The 18773-nt window shown below is 49.5% G+C and overlaps 7 protein-coding genes across 7 annotated transcripts; 4 read left to right on the forward strand and 3 right to left on the reverse strand.

Moving 5' to 3' along the window:
- Window positions 1-1648: 1648 nt before the first annotated feature.
- On the forward strand, window positions 1649-3289 carry CPAR01_15732 (aldehyde dehydrogenase (NAD+); the record flags this gene model as incomplete). Its single annotated transcript, XM_060499980.1, has 3 exons — window positions 1649-1770; window positions 1830-2198; window positions 2278-3289. The coding sequence occupies 3 exons, from the start codon at window positions 1649-1651 to the stop codon at window positions 3287-3289; spliced, it is 1503 nt and encodes a 500-aa protein (XP_060341169.1).
- A 2357-nt stretch (window positions 3290-5646) lies between these two features.
- Window positions 5647-8628, forward strand: CPAR01_15733 (uncharacterized protein; the record flags this gene model as incomplete). Its single annotated transcript, XM_060499981.1, has 4 exons — window positions 5647-5932; window positions 6041-6343; window positions 6428-7640; window positions 7737-8628. The coding sequence occupies 4 exons, from the start codon at window positions 5647-5649 to the stop codon at window positions 8626-8628; spliced, it is 2694 nt and encodes an 897-aa protein (XP_060341170.1).
- Window positions 8629-9468: 840 nt separating this feature from the next.
- Window positions 9469-10290, reverse strand: CPAR01_15734 (uncharacterized protein; the record flags this gene model as incomplete). The annotated part of the gene is made up of 3 exons (XM_060499982.1): window positions 9469-9846; window positions 9932-10039; window positions 10096-10290. The coding sequence occupies 3 exons, from the start codon at window positions 10288-10290 to the stop codon at window positions 9469-9471; spliced, it is 681 nt and encodes a 226-aa protein (XP_060341171.1).
- A 1700-nt stretch (window positions 10291-11990) lies between these two features.
- On the forward strand, window positions 11991-13657 carry CPAR01_15735 (O-methylsterigmatocystin oxidoreductase; the record flags this gene model as incomplete). Its single annotated transcript, XM_060499983.1, has 2 exons — window positions 11991-12511; window positions 12571-13657. 2 exons carry the CDS (start codon window positions 11991-11993, stop codon window positions 13655-13657), a joined length of 1608 nt encoding a protein of 535 aa, XP_060341172.1.
- A 137-nt stretch (window positions 13658-13794) lies between these two features.
- CPAR01_15736 (fructosyl amino acid oxidase) lies at window positions 13795-15224 on the reverse strand (the record flags this gene model as incomplete). Its single annotated transcript, XM_060499984.1, has 2 exons — window positions 13795-13996; window positions 14083-15224. The coding sequence occupies 2 exons, from the start codon at window positions 15222-15224 to the stop codon at window positions 13795-13797; spliced, it is 1344 nt and encodes a 447-aa protein (XP_060341173.1).
- Window positions 15225-16428: 1204 nt separating this feature from the next.
- Window positions 16429-16806, reverse strand: CPAR01_15737 (uncharacterized protein; the record flags this gene model as incomplete). The annotated part of the gene is made up of 1 exon (XM_060499985.1): window positions 16429-16806. One exon carries the CDS (start codon window positions 16804-16806, stop codon window positions 16429-16431), a length of 378 nt encoding a protein of 125 aa, XP_060341174.1.
- Window positions 16807-17179: 373 nt separating this feature from the next.
- Window positions 17180-18109, forward strand: CPAR01_15738 (uncharacterized protein; the record flags this gene model as incomplete). The annotated part of the gene is made up of 2 exons (XM_060499986.1): window positions 17180-17591; window positions 17943-18109. 2 exons carry the CDS (start codon window positions 17180-17182, stop codon window positions 18107-18109), a joined length of 579 nt encoding a protein of 192 aa, XP_060341175.1.
- Between the last annotated feature and the right edge of the window lie 664 nt (window positions 18110-18773).

Consider the following 18773-nt stretch of genomic DNA (forward strand, 5'->3'; position numbering starts at 1 on the left):
CAGAGTGTCGTCTCTCGAACTCTTCAGCTTCTCCTGCCCTGAAAGGAAGTGAAGCAGCTTGCTACACATGTCCATCCGCCATGTCGCTCGCGGTCCATAGACATCTGTTGTATAGGTAGTGTCATTGCGGGTGTCGGCAATCACTCCACCAGGAAAGCTTGGGTCAGCGCTACATGGTGGAAAGGGGTGTAGAGAAGAATGGGGTTGGATCTGTTGGCTCGGCCACAAAAGATTTCTGGCACAAACGGAATGAGAGTTGCTATGTTGTGAGTTCGGTCATCTCATCATCTCTAGCTATGAAGCTGGAACAACATACAAATTTATTCAAGAACACTCTCTCTCTAGATGTCAGCAGGTCAGTGATGATTGCCTAGTGTAGGTATGGTGTCCTAGCTCACGGACAATCGTGTAAACGAGGTCAACCCTAAAATAGCATTTGAAAAGTTCTGGCTCCTCGACTGGTACCTGTATTTGCGTACCTAATGCAGCTCGGAAAGTGTGCTTTGAGGAGTGGATGAGATGGCCCCTTGGTCTGCCATCCATGGAGCAATCCTTAATCGATGGGTCCCCCACCTTGTACATCAAGTCTCTTTCAGTGAAATATCCGTGCTCCGTCCTCTTTACGAAGGATATCCATGACCCGTGACCCGTGAAGTGAGCACCTCGCGGAGTCGCGCAACTTGGGCTTATTGCTTTCCTTTGAGTCGAGACATTGTACCCCGAGTAAGGGGTATCATAGTTAGCCCCAAACATGAACTTACTACGGGGTCCGCTAGCCGCTTATCATTGAACCATTCCGACGCTCAGAACGCGTTCGAAGTCAGCTTTAGGCACAAGGCATCTACGGGGTACTGTATCTCTACGAGCGTTGATAGAGGTTGGTCAATGTCTAGATCATGGCCTAGTTTCTTTCCCGATTGAGCTTGGCTCTTAGCCATCTGATCAACTTGATCTGATACCAGCGGTGCGGCGAGACTAAGGAGCACCCTGGCACATTGGTTCCGGTTTGCCATCGGCCCTTCGGCGAGCTAGAGCTGGTACCTGGCACGTGGTGTCACCGGGGTAAGCAGCTTGGCCAAATTTCTTTCCTAATTTGGCGTGCAATGGCGCCCTACCGTAGTGTTATGGCAGGGAATTAGATATCTATCACCCAACAACCGCGTTCCAAGCGCGTCTAGCCGTCGGGAAGACTCTCCGCAGTAATCCCAAACGTGGTTTCCCCTCACATCCATAGGCTTGAAAAAGATATGCGATATCGGTCAGCTTTAAGCCTCGTTTTGTCGCAGTTTGCAAGCTGGTAGCTGGTTTCCCGCACAGTGCTTGTTCGTTACGTTGGAGGCACCCGGTGGGAGAGAGCAGTCCCGGGCCGGGGCATTTCTCACAAACAAGACTCCGCAATGTGGGTAATGGCAACGGGTTTCGGCAATGGCCTCATTAGTCAGTAGATAAAGGCAAGCAACGGCAGTGATTGATAGCTCTTTTGGCCCTTCCCAGATGGCTTAAATGTCTCTCGAAACATTTCTCGCTAGCTGTACCTAATCAGACGTGATCGTTCTGGGAACCGGAACTTACTGCATTTAGAGAGCTTAGCAAACTTCCCTTTCTTCTTGCACTTCGTAAGAGCATTGAAATTCCCGACTCCCACAGAATGGCTTCTGTGAAGTTGACCGCCCCAAATGGGCGAACATACCTCCAGCCTACAGGGCTGTTCATCAACAACCAGTGGATAAAATCGTCTGATGGCGGTAAGATTGTCAGCATCAATCCTACGTATGGTCTCACATCTCCTCACGGTGCCCTAAAGCCATGTCGCTAATAAACTTGCGCAGCAACGAAAAGGAAATCATCTCAGTGTACGCAGCGACGGCTCATGATGTCGATAGAGCAGTCCAAGCTGCGCGGAAAGCCCTTCATCACCCAAGTTGGAGGGACTTGCCTGCCTCGGACCGCGGGAAATGCATGGTGCGCCTTGCCGAATTGATGGAAGCACACCGCGAGACACTGGCAACTATCGAGACATGGGACAACGGCAAGCCATACTCGGTATCTCTCAACGAGGATCTCACCGAGGCTATTGAGACCTTGACGTACTACAGCGGTTTTGCAGACAAGGTATTCGGCCAGGTGATCGAGACTACGCCTGAAAAGTTTGCCTATACAGCCCGCGAACCAGTGGGAGTTTGCGGCCAGATCATCCCGTAAGACGCATCAACTCCCTCATTCTTACTTTTGCTTCTCTACACCAAGAATTTCAATAACAAATTTCAACGACTACAGTTGGAATTATCCCCTGGCAATGGCTGCCTGGAAGCTCGGCCCCGCCTTGGCTTGTGGTAACACTGTCGTCCTCAAGCCGGCGGAGCAAACACCGCTATCCATCTTGTATTTCGCAAATCTCGTAGTAGAGGCAGGATTTCCACCTGGTGTGGTCAATATCGTCAATGGCTCTGGAGCTGTCGCAGGCGCAGCTCTTGCATCCCACATGGATGTTGATAAGATTGCATTCACAGGGTCTACCGAGACGGCGAAACGAATCATGAAGATGGCGAGTAATAACTTGAAGAACATTACGCTTGAGACGGGTGGCAAGAGTCCACTAATTGTGTTTGATGATGCTGACATGGACTTGGCTGTCCACTGGGCTCACGCTGGCATTATGTCGAATCAAGGCCAGATCTGTACCGCGACCTCGAGGATTCTAGTGCAGGACACTGTCTATGACAAGTTCCTGGCAGCTTTCCGACATCAGGTCATGAAGATCTCCAAGGTCGGAGATCCATTTGAAGAGAGCACCTTTCAGGGACCACAAGTCACCAAGGCACAGTACGATAGAATCCTCTCCTACGTCGACATCGGCAAGAAGGAGGGCGCACGGCTCGAGCTTGGAGGCCAGCCTCACCAAGCTAACGCCCCTGGTTATTTTATCGAGCCCACGGTCTTTACTGAGGTCACGCCTCAGATGAGGATCTTCAAAGAGGAAGTATTTGGTCCCTTTGTCGTCATATGTCGTTTCCGTTCCGAGGAGGAGGCTATCGCCCTGGCCAATGATTCCGAGTACGGTCTTGGAAGCGCTCTGTTCTCCACAGACCTTGCCCGCGCCCATACTGTTGCAAAGAGAATCGAAGCAGGCATGGTATGGATTAACTCGAGTAATGATAGTGATTGGCGAATTCCATTCGGTGGGGTCAAACAGAGTGGGATTGGCAGAGAACTGGGAGAGGCTGGACTGGCTGCTTACTCGAACATTAAGGCGATTCACGTCAATCTAGCCAGACGTTCAAAGTTGTAGCACGCAAGCTCTACCGGCTTCATCGGTCATTCAGAGTAGCAATACGTTCAAGTAAAGATTATATTGAAAACTGTGGATCAAGCCACGAGAGCTTCGAGCATTAGATATCTCGGAAGCCAATACGAGAAGGAGTTCGACAATCATGTAGCTTTCTACCCATTCTATTCATCAGCTTACAGCGAAAATATCGGTAATGATCCATTTTCATAACCGGAAACATATCATCGCCAGGCCGTCCAAACGTCGCAGGTCTAGATTCTATTAGGAGTTATGGAAGAGCTGGCAGGAAGAGAACACATGAGACGGGAAGCCATGAAGTTGTGTATCTAGCAATGACGTGTCTCAACGCATGGGTTACAGGTCTTGACTCGGGGTCTAGTGATTCGATGAGGTGGAGAAGGAGAGGGCCACAATCGTGAAGGTGTGAAAGAAAGAGTGAATTATACGTGGCATACCAAGGATGTGAGGGATATGAAAATCTACTTCGTGTTGAATGTTTACTAATTACTATCTGGATCCAGGAGATCGCCAAGCTGCCCATCCATAAACGACTTGAAGCCACCAACCAAGACCGCCGTCGGTACCATGAAGCATATCATAACTCCTTTCATATGGCTCCCTCAGCGAAACAATATCTTGAGAAGCTTCTTGGCACCTGTCAAAGTGACGTGGCATCGTAACCGCGCCAAGATGGTATCTACCCGACTGCTCATAAAAGGGCATGTAACCCATGTCGTTCAGCTTTTCTAGAACGAAACAAACTTGATCATATCGCGTTTGACGAGTTTGACTGGGTATCTGGGATACAGGTTGTGAAAGAAGGGACGTCGGTAAACGATGAGCCTAGGTAGATGAGAGTATAAAGCAGCCGCTACTTGTTGTCATATAAGATTCACGCGATTGTGTAGAGTCTGCGGACCTCGTGTCAACACAAGTTTTCATTGAACAAAATAAGAGCCAAGTGTAAGTATCTTTCCGCACAAAAGATCGTGCTCTAGGCTCAACGATGACATAGGTATTCATAATTATCCAGCAATTCTCTGTGCTTACGGAACGCCCAACAACATGAGCAGGGCTATTGAGTTATTGCTATAAGTTCAGCTGCAGTGAGTGTTACGCCGAGGATTGGCGTCTTTCCTGCTGTGACCCTAAAAGGCTAATATGGGACCACTTGGTCTAAAAATGTTCAGATACACACTGCTGGTAGATTTGCGGCTACAAAAGGCCACGCATTGTATCTCGACCAGGCTTCTGGCTTTACGTGTGCAAAGACTTTTCTATCAGTCTTGCTATTTAATATCAGAAACCTGCTTAAGTCATTGACTCAATTCAATACATAGTACGCTGTTCGGTATGCACTATATCTTCCTCACCATGGCGGTTCTTGTCGACCTGACCCTTGCCTCGACTTCCGTGCCTTCCCAGGATAAGAATGTAAGATGTCCTTTTCTTCTAAGATACACTTAGTACCTACTTTGGCCGCGAGTATTGCAAGGGTTTGCGATCCAGCTGATAAGGCTTCGTCGGCTACCTGGACGGTTTGATTGTAAGCCACCGTCACACCACATGAACTTATACTTTGGACAAGTCTGGGCTGATCAAAAAATGACATATCCAGAAGGATTCCATCGGCTGCTATGGTGTGAAGAACGCTAAAATTGATGCGACCAATCTACATTCTATCTAGCCACAAAGACGCATGCGAGTGTCACAGCGCCAGGCATCCGCACCGCGCAGGTACGCAAGCGTGGAGAAGACGAGGAACACTGCCACAATCTTCATGCACTTTGTTCTGCAGTCGATAGAGGGGCCACGGAGACAGGGCTGCCGCTGGATACTAGGAAAGTGTCGGAAACGGCGGAAAAGTCAACTTGCTATGCTGTGTTCCACGCGCCTGTCTGGCTGGGCTCAACCTGGAAATGGGGCGAGTTCGGCCAATGCATTTGAACGCCCCTTTCCACGCTGCACACAGCTCAGTGTTTCCCCCCAAAAAGGGTCAATTTACCGAGTAAAATGGAACCTAGATAGCAAACAAATCCTGCGCACGAAGGGGTGAACTGTTAAATCATTGTGTTTGTTCCTTTGAGCAGCGGAAAAGTGCAGCTTGGCTCATGCAGGCATGATTTCATGTCTGTTTGCTCCCTACCCTAGTTCCCTGAAATCTCACCCAAATCATGATTCCGTGCTAGCTTACAGTATCTGTGGGAGCATTGAAATCTGGTTTTTGTCATTGCCGTTAATCAACATTCCTCGCTTCTCAATTCAGTACAACGCATACAAATAGGCCATTCTACGTCGAGGTTGATCCCCAGCCAAAGGTACCGTCGCTTGCTATACTCCGAGCCTTTCCAGCTTCGATGGCTTCTGTTCAAGCTCCTGCATCTGTCCGAACCTTATCCCAGCTACTCAAAAGAGCGGCAGAGACAAAGGGTCATCTCTACTTTTACTCTGAAAATGTTGCGGAACCCGGTCTTTCCACCCTATCCTACCGCGAACTCTTGTCCGAGGCACACGATAAGGCAAGATTGATCAACCACAGCATCCAAGCTCAGTCGCCGGAGTCGGTCTTGTTGACACACTTAGATTCACAGCGTGACAGCATTGTCTGGTTCTGGGCGGCGACGTTGGCAGGATTTCTGCCATGTATGTCACTTCCGCTGGTCAATAACATTGGGCAGCGCAAAAAGCATCTACACCACCTGCACGGCCTACTGAAAGAGCCGACCATAATCACCACTAACAAACTTGCAGCTGAGTTTCTTGATCTGTGCGAATTGAAAGTTAGAACTGTCGAGGACCTTCGATACGTTGATTGCGTTGAGAAGTTTGCGAGTCAGGATGCCGGACAAAAAGCAGACGCCGGCAGCATCGCGGCGCTAATGTTGACATCCGGGAGCACAGGCAATGTCAAGGCAGTTCCACTCCGCCATGGCCAAGTCCTCGATGCCGTCACTGGAAAAAGCGCACACCACAGGACCACAACTGCCGACATCTTTCTCAATTGGGTCGGATTAGATCATGTCGCAAGTCTAGTAGAAATCCATCTTCATGCAAGTGAGTAATACCTCTGAGCCCCTCCAGTTGCAGCTGAATCTTTCCGATGTCTGGCCAGCCAAGGAACTAAATCAAGCTTTCTAGTGAGCCTTGGAGCCAGTCAAATTCATGTTCCTGCGCCGCCTCTCATTCAAGACCCAATGCAATTTATTCGACTTCTGGACACATACAATGTCACTTACACCTTTGCGCCCAACTTCTTCTTGGCCATGGTTCTGGACACTCTGGTTCTGAGTCCAGGTTGTACAGCAAATCTTTACAATCTGAGGGCTTTGATATCAGGCGGCGAGTCAAATCCTACATCAACTTGCCATGAGCTTACGCGAGAACTACGCCGTCTTGGCTGCAAGGGTGAGGTAATACGCCCAGGATTTGGAATGACGGAAACATGCGCTGGTTCCATCTATTCCATACATTGCCCCTCATACGACATCGAGCGATCTGTTGAATTCGCGAGTCTGGGTTCGTGCATACCAGGGATGAAAATGCGCGTCATGAGCCTCCATGATCCCCAGGATGAAGCTCCCAAAGGCCACACCGGCCAGCTTCAGGTCACTGGAAAAATGGTATTTAGCCACTACTTCAACGACGAAAAGGCGACGAAAGATTCCTTCAGTTCAGACGGCTGGTTCATTACGGGAGACCTGGCATGGATTGATGATGCCAGCAATCTTCATTTGGCTGGCCGTATCAAGGACTCCATCATCGTCAATGGCGTTAAGTGGAGTGCAACCGAGCTGGAAAGCGCACTCGATGATGAGAGGATTCCAGGGATGACTCCATCTTTCACGGTTTGTTTCCCGACCCGGACGGCTGGGTCACCGACTGAGAGTATCGCCATCGCCTACTCCCCGCGATTCCGTGACGAAGATCTCCGTGCGCGCTCTGAGACGGTAAGGGCAATCACAAGGGTGATTTCCTTAACAACGGGCAAAAGGCCAGCACGAATAGTGCCCTTACCCCAATCAATGATTGAAAAGTCATCACTAGGCAAGATCTCGCGCTCCAAAATCCGCGCTGCACTCGAGAGTGGTCAATTCGGGCCGATTGAGTGCGAAGACCAACAGCTCCTCGACCAAGACAGACAGCACAAAAGGCGGGGCGCCGAGACTGACAGCGAGAAGGTTGTGCAGGGCATATTAGCCGACCTTTTGAAGATGCCTGTTGTGGAGATTGACGTGGAGACGTCCATCTTCGACCACGGCGTCGACTCGATGCATCTCATCCTTCTGAAAACCAGAATACAGGGGGCGATTGGCGGCCAGGTTGACATCCCCATGTCAGTCTTGCTGACAGAGTAAGTGACGCTCTTCTAGCCTCTATTATGAACCCTTCTTATCTTACATACTCCTGTCTGGCCGAGGCACAGTTGCTAATCCTTGACTCGGCTCAGGCCAACCGTCGTCGCTATCGCATCCGCCATTGACCGGCTCGTATCGCATCCAATCGTTTACACCCCGATTGTGCCATTGCAGCAGAATGGATCTGGCACACCCTTGTTTTGTATCCATCCCGGCAGCGGAGACATCCTCGTGTTCATTGCTCTTGCAGCACACTTCCCGACCCGTCCCGTGTATGCCCTCAGAAGTCGGGGTTACAATCCTGGGGAATCCTTCTTCTCTTCTATTGAGGAGACTGCGGAACGTTACGCAGCAGGGATCTGCAAGGCACAGCCGCAGGGACCCTATGCCATTGCAGGCTACTCACTTGGTTCCACGCTCGCCTTCGAGGTCGCAAAGGTGCTCGAAAAGCAGGGTCGAGAAGTAAGGTTCCTGGCTAGTATCGACTACCCGCCACACATTGCGCATTACGTGCGCGGCTTGGATTGGATTGATGTTCTTTTACACATTGCATTTTTCCTGGAGCTCGTTGATGAGGAGACCATGAAGGACATCACTCCCCACTTGCACACACTCAACCGCGACGAAGCGCTGTCTTACGTCCTCGGAGTCGGCGATGCTGAACGTGCCAGTGCTCTCGCCATTGACATTGAAAGGCTTGCGTTGATCTCAGACATTGCCGAGAACTTCCGTGTCAATGTACAAAGCTATGAACCTGAAGGCAACGTCAATAATCTAGACGTGTTTGTAGCGGACCCGCCGTCTTACGCGGCTCATGACCGACAAGACTGGAGGAAAAACAAGCTTGAACGTTGGGTGGACTTCACGCGGACAGGAGCAGAGTTCCACAATTGCCCGGGCATTCATGCAAAAATGCTCAACAAGGAACATATGGCCGACTTTGCGAAAATATTCAAAGCGGCCATGAGAATGAGAGGCGTCTAGATGAGATGGGTCGGGGTTTCTCTTTGAAACGGTCAGAGAAACCCGCAACTGCGCTTCACTGGCGTTGAGAGAATATATCCAATCTGCTATGATATTGATCCCCAAGCTTCACGGAGCTGTCTATCAGTAGTCACGACTGGCCAAACAGTCAATGTATGGCAGCGCTCGTATTTGTGCATAGTATCTGAGTTGATACACTACTTTAATTCGATGTCGAGGACGGTTATTTTGGAGCACAAGCGCCTACTTTTCAATAAAGCTTATCACTCATTGTGCTGCTGACGGTTCGTGCGTACGGCGCTGATCCATTTGGCACAACCAAACCAGCAGCATCATCATCTTCGTCTGCCACACGAACCCACTCTCCTCCTACATATGTATGTGTCGTCAACGTTATATCGTCTGTGATACTGATACCTGCTTGCTGAGACGACATGTCTCTGCCACTTGTGATGTGTGTGCTCACTTGGCTACCCAAGAAGTTATTCGAACTGCGTAAATTACCTCGTTTGTAGTTGGATGCGGAATTCGCTGTAATGGTGATGCCTAAGAACCTCAACAGTGGACGGTATATAGGTAGAGAGGCTGTCAAGAGGGCAACGGCAACTTCGACAACGCAGAGTAGTCCTCCCGGTATCATGTCCCCTAGAGGCAATAAGCTCGGTCAGCATTTCTGGTTCGCGGCTTGGAGAACAGTATTATAAGAACGGCCCTTACAGCTTGGGTTCACCGTGCCTCCCACTCGTCTTGCGTAAGGTACGCGGATAGCTGCGATGATGCAAGCACTATGTTAGATTATTAGCACTGTCAGACGACGCCGAAACTTGAACCGGCTTGGTGCTACCTTCCGCCTAAAGCAAAGTTGATAGACAGTAAGATCTTCTTTCGTGTCGACGAGTTGAGTTGTTTGACGAGCGGTAGGGGGGTCAGAAGGATAACCACGTCCAATAAAAAGTTGAAGACACTGTTAAAGATGCTGAAATAACTGAAGTTGATGCAAGTGCCCACCACTGATGTATTCCATAAGGCCTCTAGGGGACGGCATTGCAGGCAGCTCACGAGGACTATGGCGAGTCCATTTAGCAAGTTGACGGTGCTCACGAAATGAACCCAGTAGTGGAACTTTCTTTGGGGAAAGATTGCAAGGTATAATGCGAGGATGCTCCATTTGACAAGGACGCTGGAAACGCCGTATAGAATCGGATTGCAAATATTGAGCTGTAAGGTAGTACGAAGAATCAGCTTTGCGTCGACATTGGTCATTAGAGGTCTTGGACTCGGAGAACAAAAGAGACCAACTTACGATAGCCAACATGCGCATCGTCTCCGGATCCGTTATGAGGATGATGTGTCTGCCAGCTCCATACCTTGTTGATAAAGCAAAAACTGTGCAGAAGACGACGTAGAAGAACTATTGGCTATCGTAAGCGCGATGGACCTTACATCTTGCGGGAAAAATAGCATTACCACCGAACCAACGATCAGCCAGTCACTGAAAATGGGCTTGAGTCCGGCTTGAGATCTCGCCCAGATGCGTAGAGCCAGGATCACGACAGAGGCGAGACTGCAGATGATGCAGCAAACAACGATGTCGGGAACCGTCGAGTCGTTGATATGCGCCACCATCCAGGCGATGTCCTCTTCGGTTGGAAGCTTTCCCATGGCTACTCGTCTATAGCGGTACCCTCATACCAGCCTGACGATGGGTCGATAGTAAGGCAAAGCAAAGAAGTCTAAAAACAATTTATTCAGCTCATCAGGGAGGCAGGGAGGAAGGGTTTAACAGAGCTACGCAAGAGAATGATGCTTCTCTCTCCCTTCCCAAGATCTAGGGTTCCATCTTCGGCACGAATGAGATTGAAAATTCGGATTCCACATCACCCAGGTAGCCGAGCGTGAAGGAGACGGGGCGCTAATTACAGGCAGGAACTTGAAGCAAAGTCCAATTCGGAACGCCATGCGTAAGGAATCAAGTGGCAGAAATGGCTGCTACGCTGCATGAAGATTCGACCTTGCCAAGTAAGTCCGAGGAATCAGCCGACTCAATGGCCGCGAAGGCGGATAAAAGCCTCTTTGAGTCGAGATGTGGGCGGAATCCAGTTTGGCTAGTTTCAGGCCGCGCCAGCTTTTGACCTTTTGTCTACAGCGAAATTCTTCAAGTGGCGCCTCGTCTTATCCCATACGGTTTAGGACTCCTGCAGGATAAATGACAGAGTCTATCACATCACACCGGGCGATGCCTGCCACATACTCTGCAGCTACATCGGGACCCCATTGCAACGTCTTCACAGGCCGGCCCGCTTCCCCCTTAGCGGCGGCAGGGGAGCTAGCAGGGATGGTGCAAGGGCACTGACCGGACGAACTCTGCGATTCTGCAACCTGAAGAGTGTCTGATCTTGCATTCATCCAGGGCTCAACTACAGTCTACAGAACAATTACAAAAAAAACCGCCTTTCGCAAGATGTGGATGAGTGCTTCTGACGATGTGCAAGTGCTCATCCAAACGTCAATTCCCTCTTGGGCAGCCACACGTAAGTATCATAATCTCGGGTTGACTTACATGGAGCGATCTGGCGAGCCATAATGCAAGCGTGCCAAAGCAGTCTGGTCAGATCATATCACGGAAAGCAGTTGAAAGCTTGTGATATAGCCAACAGCACTACCCTGGCATCTCACCCCACCCGGATATGTCCAAATGATCCACTCCATACTATACAGCTACTTATTTCGGTGATCGGTCTGCTTCTCATGAATTGGCCCTGTTTTGCCCGTTACTCCGTGTGCGGTATGCCCCGTTTGGAGAAAATGACCACCAAACGACGGACAACCTCAATCTCCGCCACGCCCGCTCTCCCGTATCTTCAGCAATGCGCGTTCCATCATTGGATCGGCTGCTCACCGGCTGCAGGTGAAGGAAGGGGCTGGACCTCACCACACTGCAGCCAAGCCAATAACGTACCCCAGATGATGCCACACGTCTGCACTCATGTTGGTAATTGATGTCGGACCCTGTATTCATCCAAACCAACAGTGGCTTCCGGAATTCGTTGTTGGAAACAACATGTTGAGTGTCACCCTTGCATCATTGACAAGATCACTCCAGTTTAGCAATACGCAGCCACCCCGGCCTCGGATCCATGGCATCCGTAGAGATGTCTTCTGATTATGATGTTCAGGTTTCCCTTCGCACTGGCTTTGCGCAGGAAGCAAGTTGACAGGTAAGCGAATAGACTAGACCTGCTTCATACGTACATACTTCCAGATAAAAACAAACATCTTCTTTTTTTTTCCAAGCTCTCCTCACATAAACTCGAGACAGAGCTTGACATTGTTTCGGCCGAGGCCTTCAACTGTTTGCCAATATGACTTATATGTTGTGGTTATTTTGGAGCATACTCGCTTTGGCAAGCTTTGTTATTTACAGCCGCAGGCGGACACCGAACCAACGAAAACTTCCTCCGGGGCCAAAGCCACTCCCTTTGCTGGGTAACATCCGAGATTTCCCTCCTGAGGGCACACCGGAGCATCTACACTGGCTCAAGCATAAGGATTTGTATGGACCAATCAGTTCGGTAACGGTTATGGGGATGACTCTCATCATCGTCCACGACAAGAACATGGCGCATGAATTGCTAGACCAAAATGCAAGTAAGACGTCAGGTCGACCCTCGATGGTCATGGCCAACAAGCTTTGCGGCTACGAATCAATCGTTCTTTGTCAAGGCTATACGCCCATGTTTCGACGGTATCGCAAATTTCTTCACCAAGAGCTCGGTACCAAGGTCTCTGCGTCGCAGTTCCGTAACGTTCAGGAGTGCGAAGTAGGCCGACAATTGATACGGTCCCTGGAGAGACCCGAGAGTCTCCTAGAGCATTACAAGACGTGAGTCTGGACAAAGATCTAGCAAGTATGTCCATAGCTAATCGTCGATTCAATGCCAGTACTGCCGCTGCCACCGTTCTCCAGATGGCTTATGGCTACACCATAGAGCCCCATAACTCGGACGCGCTCATAGAGCTCATTGAAAAGATGATGACTGAGTTCTCTCTCGCCGCAAGTCCCATGGCTTGGCTCGTAGATATCATTCCTGTTCTCCAACACCTTCCTGAAAGTTTCCCGGGTGTCTCTTTCAAAAAGACTGCTAGGGAATGGCGCAAATCAATTCAAGCGTCGGCCTATATTCCGTACGAGTTCGTTCAACAACAGCTGTCCTGTTTCTCAAATAGACCATCTTATGTTTCGAAACTATCCCAACAGCTGGCTCAAGAAAAGAACGGCGAGTTGAGCAAAGAAGATGAAAAGGCTGTCATCTGGTCAGCGGCGAGTCTTTACGGTGCGGCTGCGGATACGACTGTCATCACTCTCAGCACTTTTGCGTTTGCCATGCTAGAGTTCCCTGACGTTCAGCGCAAAGCACAGGCGGAAATTGATCGGGTGATTGGCTCTGGCCGCCTTCCGACCTTCGAAGACCGCGACAAACTGCCGTATGTGGATGCTTTGGTCAAGGAGACTGCCCGGTGGTGGCCCATTGTTCCCATGAGCTTTCCTCATACAACGACGGAAGAATTTGGGTACGAAGGGTATCGAATTCCTAAAGACGCCTTTGTTCTCCCGGCTGTTTGGTGGTTTCTTCACGACCCAGATGTTTACATCAACCCAGAATCATTCGATCCTGACCGCTTTCTCCCCCCACGGAATGAAGCTGATCCCACGACAGAGGTCTTTGGGTATGGCCGCAGGATATGTCCTGGACGTTTCTTTGCCGACTCAAGCCTCTTTATTAACATGGCCCAAACACTCGCCGCTTTCACGATCGCTAAGGCATTGGATAAGAATGGCGAGGAAATTGAGGTCGATGTGAGACCGAAGCCGGGGATCTTGACATATCCCACGGCCTTCAAAGTGAGAGTCATACCTCGCAGTAAGGAGCATGCGGAGTTAGTCAGGCAGGTCGGAAGAAAATATCCATACGAGGCTAGTGATGCCCCCCTTTTGCAGCATCCAGATAGTTTTCAGGTCAGATACTAGCTCGCTTTGTTTGCCAAACCCATCTCATATTATTCATGCATCCGCATTCTATTTCTGTGTGAGATCTTCAGGATAACAAGGTCTTTGATGGGTCACTTCATACTGGCCCATGACATACCTGACACATCCGGACCCGACTAAAGTTTGGATGACCGGTTTCCTTCTTCAAACGATCGAAACTCGGGTAATGACAGAGTACTTGACTTAGGACCTAGTTCCTTCTTCTTGGCGTTCATTAAGGTGGCTTCGTCTTTCCAGCCCCAGGCGGCGTCCTTTTCCCCGCCGTTGTTCTTCCCTTGCAAGATCTGACACATGTATTTACCAGCAACCGGGAGGAACCTGAATTTGATCTGTCAGTCAGATCCGCCCTGTGGCTTTTAAATCAAGGCATTGCCCTTTGATATGAAGATTTACGTTACACGTACTTATATGTGTCAAAGTTACCTCCGACGGCCAGAAAGAGGTCTTCGAGCTTTGGATTCGGATGCCGGCAGAGTAACCAGTCTTCTGTAGGAGTTTTTGCATCCCAGCATATTCGCCATCGATCTGGGCTCTTTTCTTGCGCAAAGTCAGGCATCATGGTGTTCAAGAGCTTCTGACTTTCATCTTTCAACTTCTGTGGCACATCGTCCTGTGCTCTCTCAGCTGGGATAGATACAACATGCCCTGCGGATATGGTAACCCGATTGACAAACTCGGTTTGAAGGTCATTGATCTTCATAATTCGGTTTTCTCGTGACGGCGGAGTGAGAATCCCGCAGGATTTATAGATGATGATAGGCATCCCGGCTCCGCACATGTGTTCGGTTTCTTCGGCCGAGAGCTCGTAATAAGCCGAGACCCTGCCAACTGCTGTGATCTGCCGCTCGATCCGGTCGTGAGGTGCGAGACGCAACTCAGCTTCTATTGGCGCAAGCAAGCTACTTGTCCAAGCACCTGCTGACAAGACGATTCGGTCTGCCGTCAATTGCTGGCCGCCTTTCATCCTTACACCCAGTACCCGTCCAAGAAACGGATCAAGCAACAGCTGTTCCACTTCACCAGTGATCGTTGTTACTCCGTTTCGTTTCGCCGCGGTCATTAGACTTTGGGTTGCCAGTGCTGCGTCGCACCATCCAGCTTCTGGATTGAAGAATGCCGTTCCCAGCCCACTTGTCTCCAGTCCCTTGAAAGGCTTCCATCGCTTTCTGAGATCTTCAACATCGGCATCGGTGGTATAGTCAGATCCTCTTTGCTTGAGTGTCTTTCGCACGGCGTCGGAAAATTGATTATTCTTTTCATCGATTGTCACGCACCCGGTTTTGTGAAAGAAGTGGCCGAGATTGAGATCCCAAAACCACGGATGGATAGCTTCGCTAGCAAGGTTGCAATAAAGCGGTCTCACGTAATTTGTTTGGATAATTCGATTAACGTCTATTGCGGCGGCCTTGTTTGCTTCAGAGCCAGACGGTGCCCACCGGTCGACTACAGTCACGCGACTGGGGTCTGTGTAGGTTCGAGAGAGGTGATAGGCCGTGGAAGTGCCGAATGTCCCACCACCTATGATGAGAATCGTTGGCTCAGCCATGTTGTCTAGGCGAAGGGATTTGGAGTCACGACTTAATGGCAGCTTTTCAGGTAGTTGAAGTGAAGCTTGAGGGTTCCATAGACACGCGGGCTTGAAAGAGAACGGTTCGGAGGAAGTTCTGGGTCGGACGGGTTCGCTCTTATCAAGCCCCGGATTTCATCAATCAGTCGTATCTTAGGTAGGAACTTGAGGCACACTTGTTCTCCGACTCTGCCGAAACCCCGAGAAACCCCCATGCGGGTGACATTTTCCGTTTCGCGGGGACCCCAGGAAATCCACTGTACTCCAATTTTGAGTTTAGGCATGACGATGGACAAGGCGGGGGTGACACCCAAGACTTCGGCACTCACGTTGGTACATGTTCTTGTCTCCCGAGTCAGCAGCAACATCATCAATACTTGAGTTGTCTCATTCCTCTAGAGTCTCCGAGTAAATTTCCTAGTAAAGTTATCATTTTCCCACGCTTCTAAGAAGGGCTTGGGAAAAGCAGCCCTATTTATCATTGAAGCTAGAACTCAAGCCAGTATGCAACTCATGATTTGCTAGTTATCGGGATAAGTGACTACCTTTCCTCTCACTACTATCGTCATTATGTGATTCGGTTTCTGGACTTTTGAACGCATGTCGTGTATGGAATACATCAATTCTAAGAGACCTTAAGAGTCAAAGCAATGCTAGTGATAGAAACCAGTAGGCTTAGGGGCAGACTATCCAAGAAAGAATTCTGGCCCGCTCACCAATATGTTCCAATCCTGGGTTACGAGCGAGTTTTAACACTGTGTTGTTTGACATGTCGTACACATGAAGTCATTTCATTGTGACCCAAGACCGTACCCAATACAAGAAAATATCTATCAAGTATCAGTACATGAGTACATTGCTTATCATGGTTCCGACTCCCAAGGCGGATCTCTCATTTGCGAGGTTGAAGTAACATTACGAGCCACATACTTACCCATGATTCTTTCCCCGATCTCATTGTCTATGGCACCAGTATGGACTGATGGTCTCTATATGTCTCGAACCAAGTATGTTAAACGTACCAACCTACACGCAATATGGCTTTTGAGGTCGGACTTGCCTGCTGCCACAGGAGACTTGACACTTAGCCAGCCTACGGGACTACGTTGATCGATGGAATAATATTAACACTCTCGAACTGAGCTTGATGCAACACCATGTCGAACCAACCTGGAGAGCACCGTCATTCCCGCGTCTGTCCAGTTCCTGGTGCTGAATTTGTTGGCACGACAGGTTCTTTGTCTACAGAAATTGCCTTTCCAGTTCGTACATCCTCTATGTGCTTTCGGAGAGCCTCAATCATCATCCTCTTCATGGTACGCTTTTTTTGTCGAGCTTCGCGGAGTCTGGCTGGTACATCGCGATATATTGACCTGTTCTTTTCCGCTCGGAACTCCAGCATCTCGATCAGAAGCTTGACTCGACGGTATTCCGAGCGGAATATTTCGCCTTTTGTGTCCATTTCTGCGACAAATTCCCTTTGGCGCTCCCTAGGAATAATGGAGCCACTCGTCATGTGTGCTAGAGGAATAGGTTCTATCGTAGGCGTTTCGGCGGTCATCATGAATTTGTAATTTGTCGTACCCCGGAATTATTAGACACGTCCTTTAAAACACGGATTAGAATCACGCATTAGACTCTTGATGGGCAGAAAGAATAAGAAGGCATTTGAAGCATCTTCAGTGACACCGACATTCGATTGCAAGTTTTCTGCAAGTTTCCTTCTTCCTGTGGTGCGGTGATATCGAGGGGCAGGACAATAGAGCTTGACGCTTACGACGCTTACGACGCTTACGACAGAATGATTGAAATAGCCCGCAGAATTGCCGGCTGGTCTAATGGGTAAATAAAGGGTTGCGAATAGGAGCAAGAAAGTTGTTGTAATTGATGAAGATTACCGTGTCCTCAGCCACGATGACTTCGTGGGTCTGGAGATGGAGGAGCGAAGTTTACGCCAGTCTCTGCAAAGTCAGGGCGCTTCGATAAGCCCAGCCCCTACGTCGACCAACGATTGGGTCGTGATTGGAATCGCGCTCGTTAGTGGCAATTTCAATTGTTTGCTTCCTCTTTTGGCCTGCGCCGCTGGCGCCACCAACAAGACATGTCCAAGTCACGCGGTCGGTGTTGGAACATCAGTGGCCGAACGCCAGCCACGCCAAGCTACTGATGGCTATTCGACCCTCAAAGGAACAGCCATTGATTTCCATGAGAATGTTGTCCAATTCAATCAAGACGTAGCCAGCTCCGAGACCTCGTTTGTTACTGATTCAGATGCATCATGGACATTGCCACGTTTCCTCCGTTTTGTTGTGGGCCTGATAAAGCTAGCAGGCGAGGTAGACCGTAGGGTGCAGCCAATCTACACAGTACGGGTACTACGTCCGTGTATACCTCGCCGCAAGCAAGGGTCAGGGATGCTCATCCTCTTTGTCGGATCTCCGGTCCGTTCCAGGTTCTGAATGGATAAAACGAGAGTCTTATGCTTGGCAGAATCATGAGGAAAGCGGAGAAGGGCAGTCAAGCAATGGTGGATGGCAGAGATGTTAGCTCAGTACCTTATGTGCTGAAACATGCCAGCAGAACAGTCATTTGGCCAGCTTGAAGCTCGCTAATTGTGTATTAAACTACGTAATGGCACGTGAAAGGTAAAAGTAAGTACATGTACCGTTTGCACTAAGTTCTATTCTCTGTCGGTATGAGATGGTGGTGGTTGTGTCACTCTCAGGTCCAGCGATTCTCGAGAGGTCCATGAGATGCCCCAAAACTGGCAAAATGAGACAGATAGATCAGATGAGCCCGATAAAAGACTGCCTAAGGCTCAACTTGGGGGAGAATGGAGAGTAGAACACGCTGAGCTCAGATGAACCAAGAGGTGCTGTGACTTTCTTCAACGACTACCGCAAATTGCTTTTTGCAGACGCCTCTAGGTTAGCTATGTCTGATATTCATTTTCCTGTAATGCGAAGTCAATACGTGACACAAAAGCCGGAAGCCTCATTTGATGGGGGCTACATCTACGCTTTGTCGCCTCACGTAGAAGGAGAACAACAATTATGACGAAGACGAGGTTAGGCGTGAGGTATCTCAGCCAGGCAACGAAATCGAAATTAAGAGATGGTGCGTGGTGGGAATGAACACAGGTAGCCACTCGAGGTTGGACTTACCTTGAGTAAAGTACATGTGCCTGCAGGTGCTGGGTTGCTCTTACCACATTTCTCTCATGTGTTTTGGGGCAACCACCTCATGGCCACTCTCCAACGCACAAGGGAAGGTGCGTTGGATTGACGTTTCGATGATTGGAGGTTCTCTTCCGTGCGATTCTCTGGCTGTTCCTCTTTTCTCCTTTCCTCGCGCTTCTTCCTGGTTCTTCTTCCACAACCTCCGTCGTCAAGGCAGAACAGATCGGCATCATTCATCAACAGCTACATGTCTTCAATACACGCATCTCTTTTGGCACTTCAGCAATTGATTAACCCGGATAAGAAGCAACGCGTTTCAGGCATTACTTTCAGTCGCTCAATTCCCCAA

Source organism: Colletotrichum paranaense, assembly GCF_030867605.1.
Source record: "Colletotrichum paranaense strain IMI 384185 chromosome Unknown Scaffold_21.1, whole genome shotgun sequence".
Classification (NCBI taxonomy): Eukaryota; Fungi; Ascomycota; class Sordariomycetes; order Glomerellales; family Glomerellaceae; genus Colletotrichum; species Colletotrichum paranaense.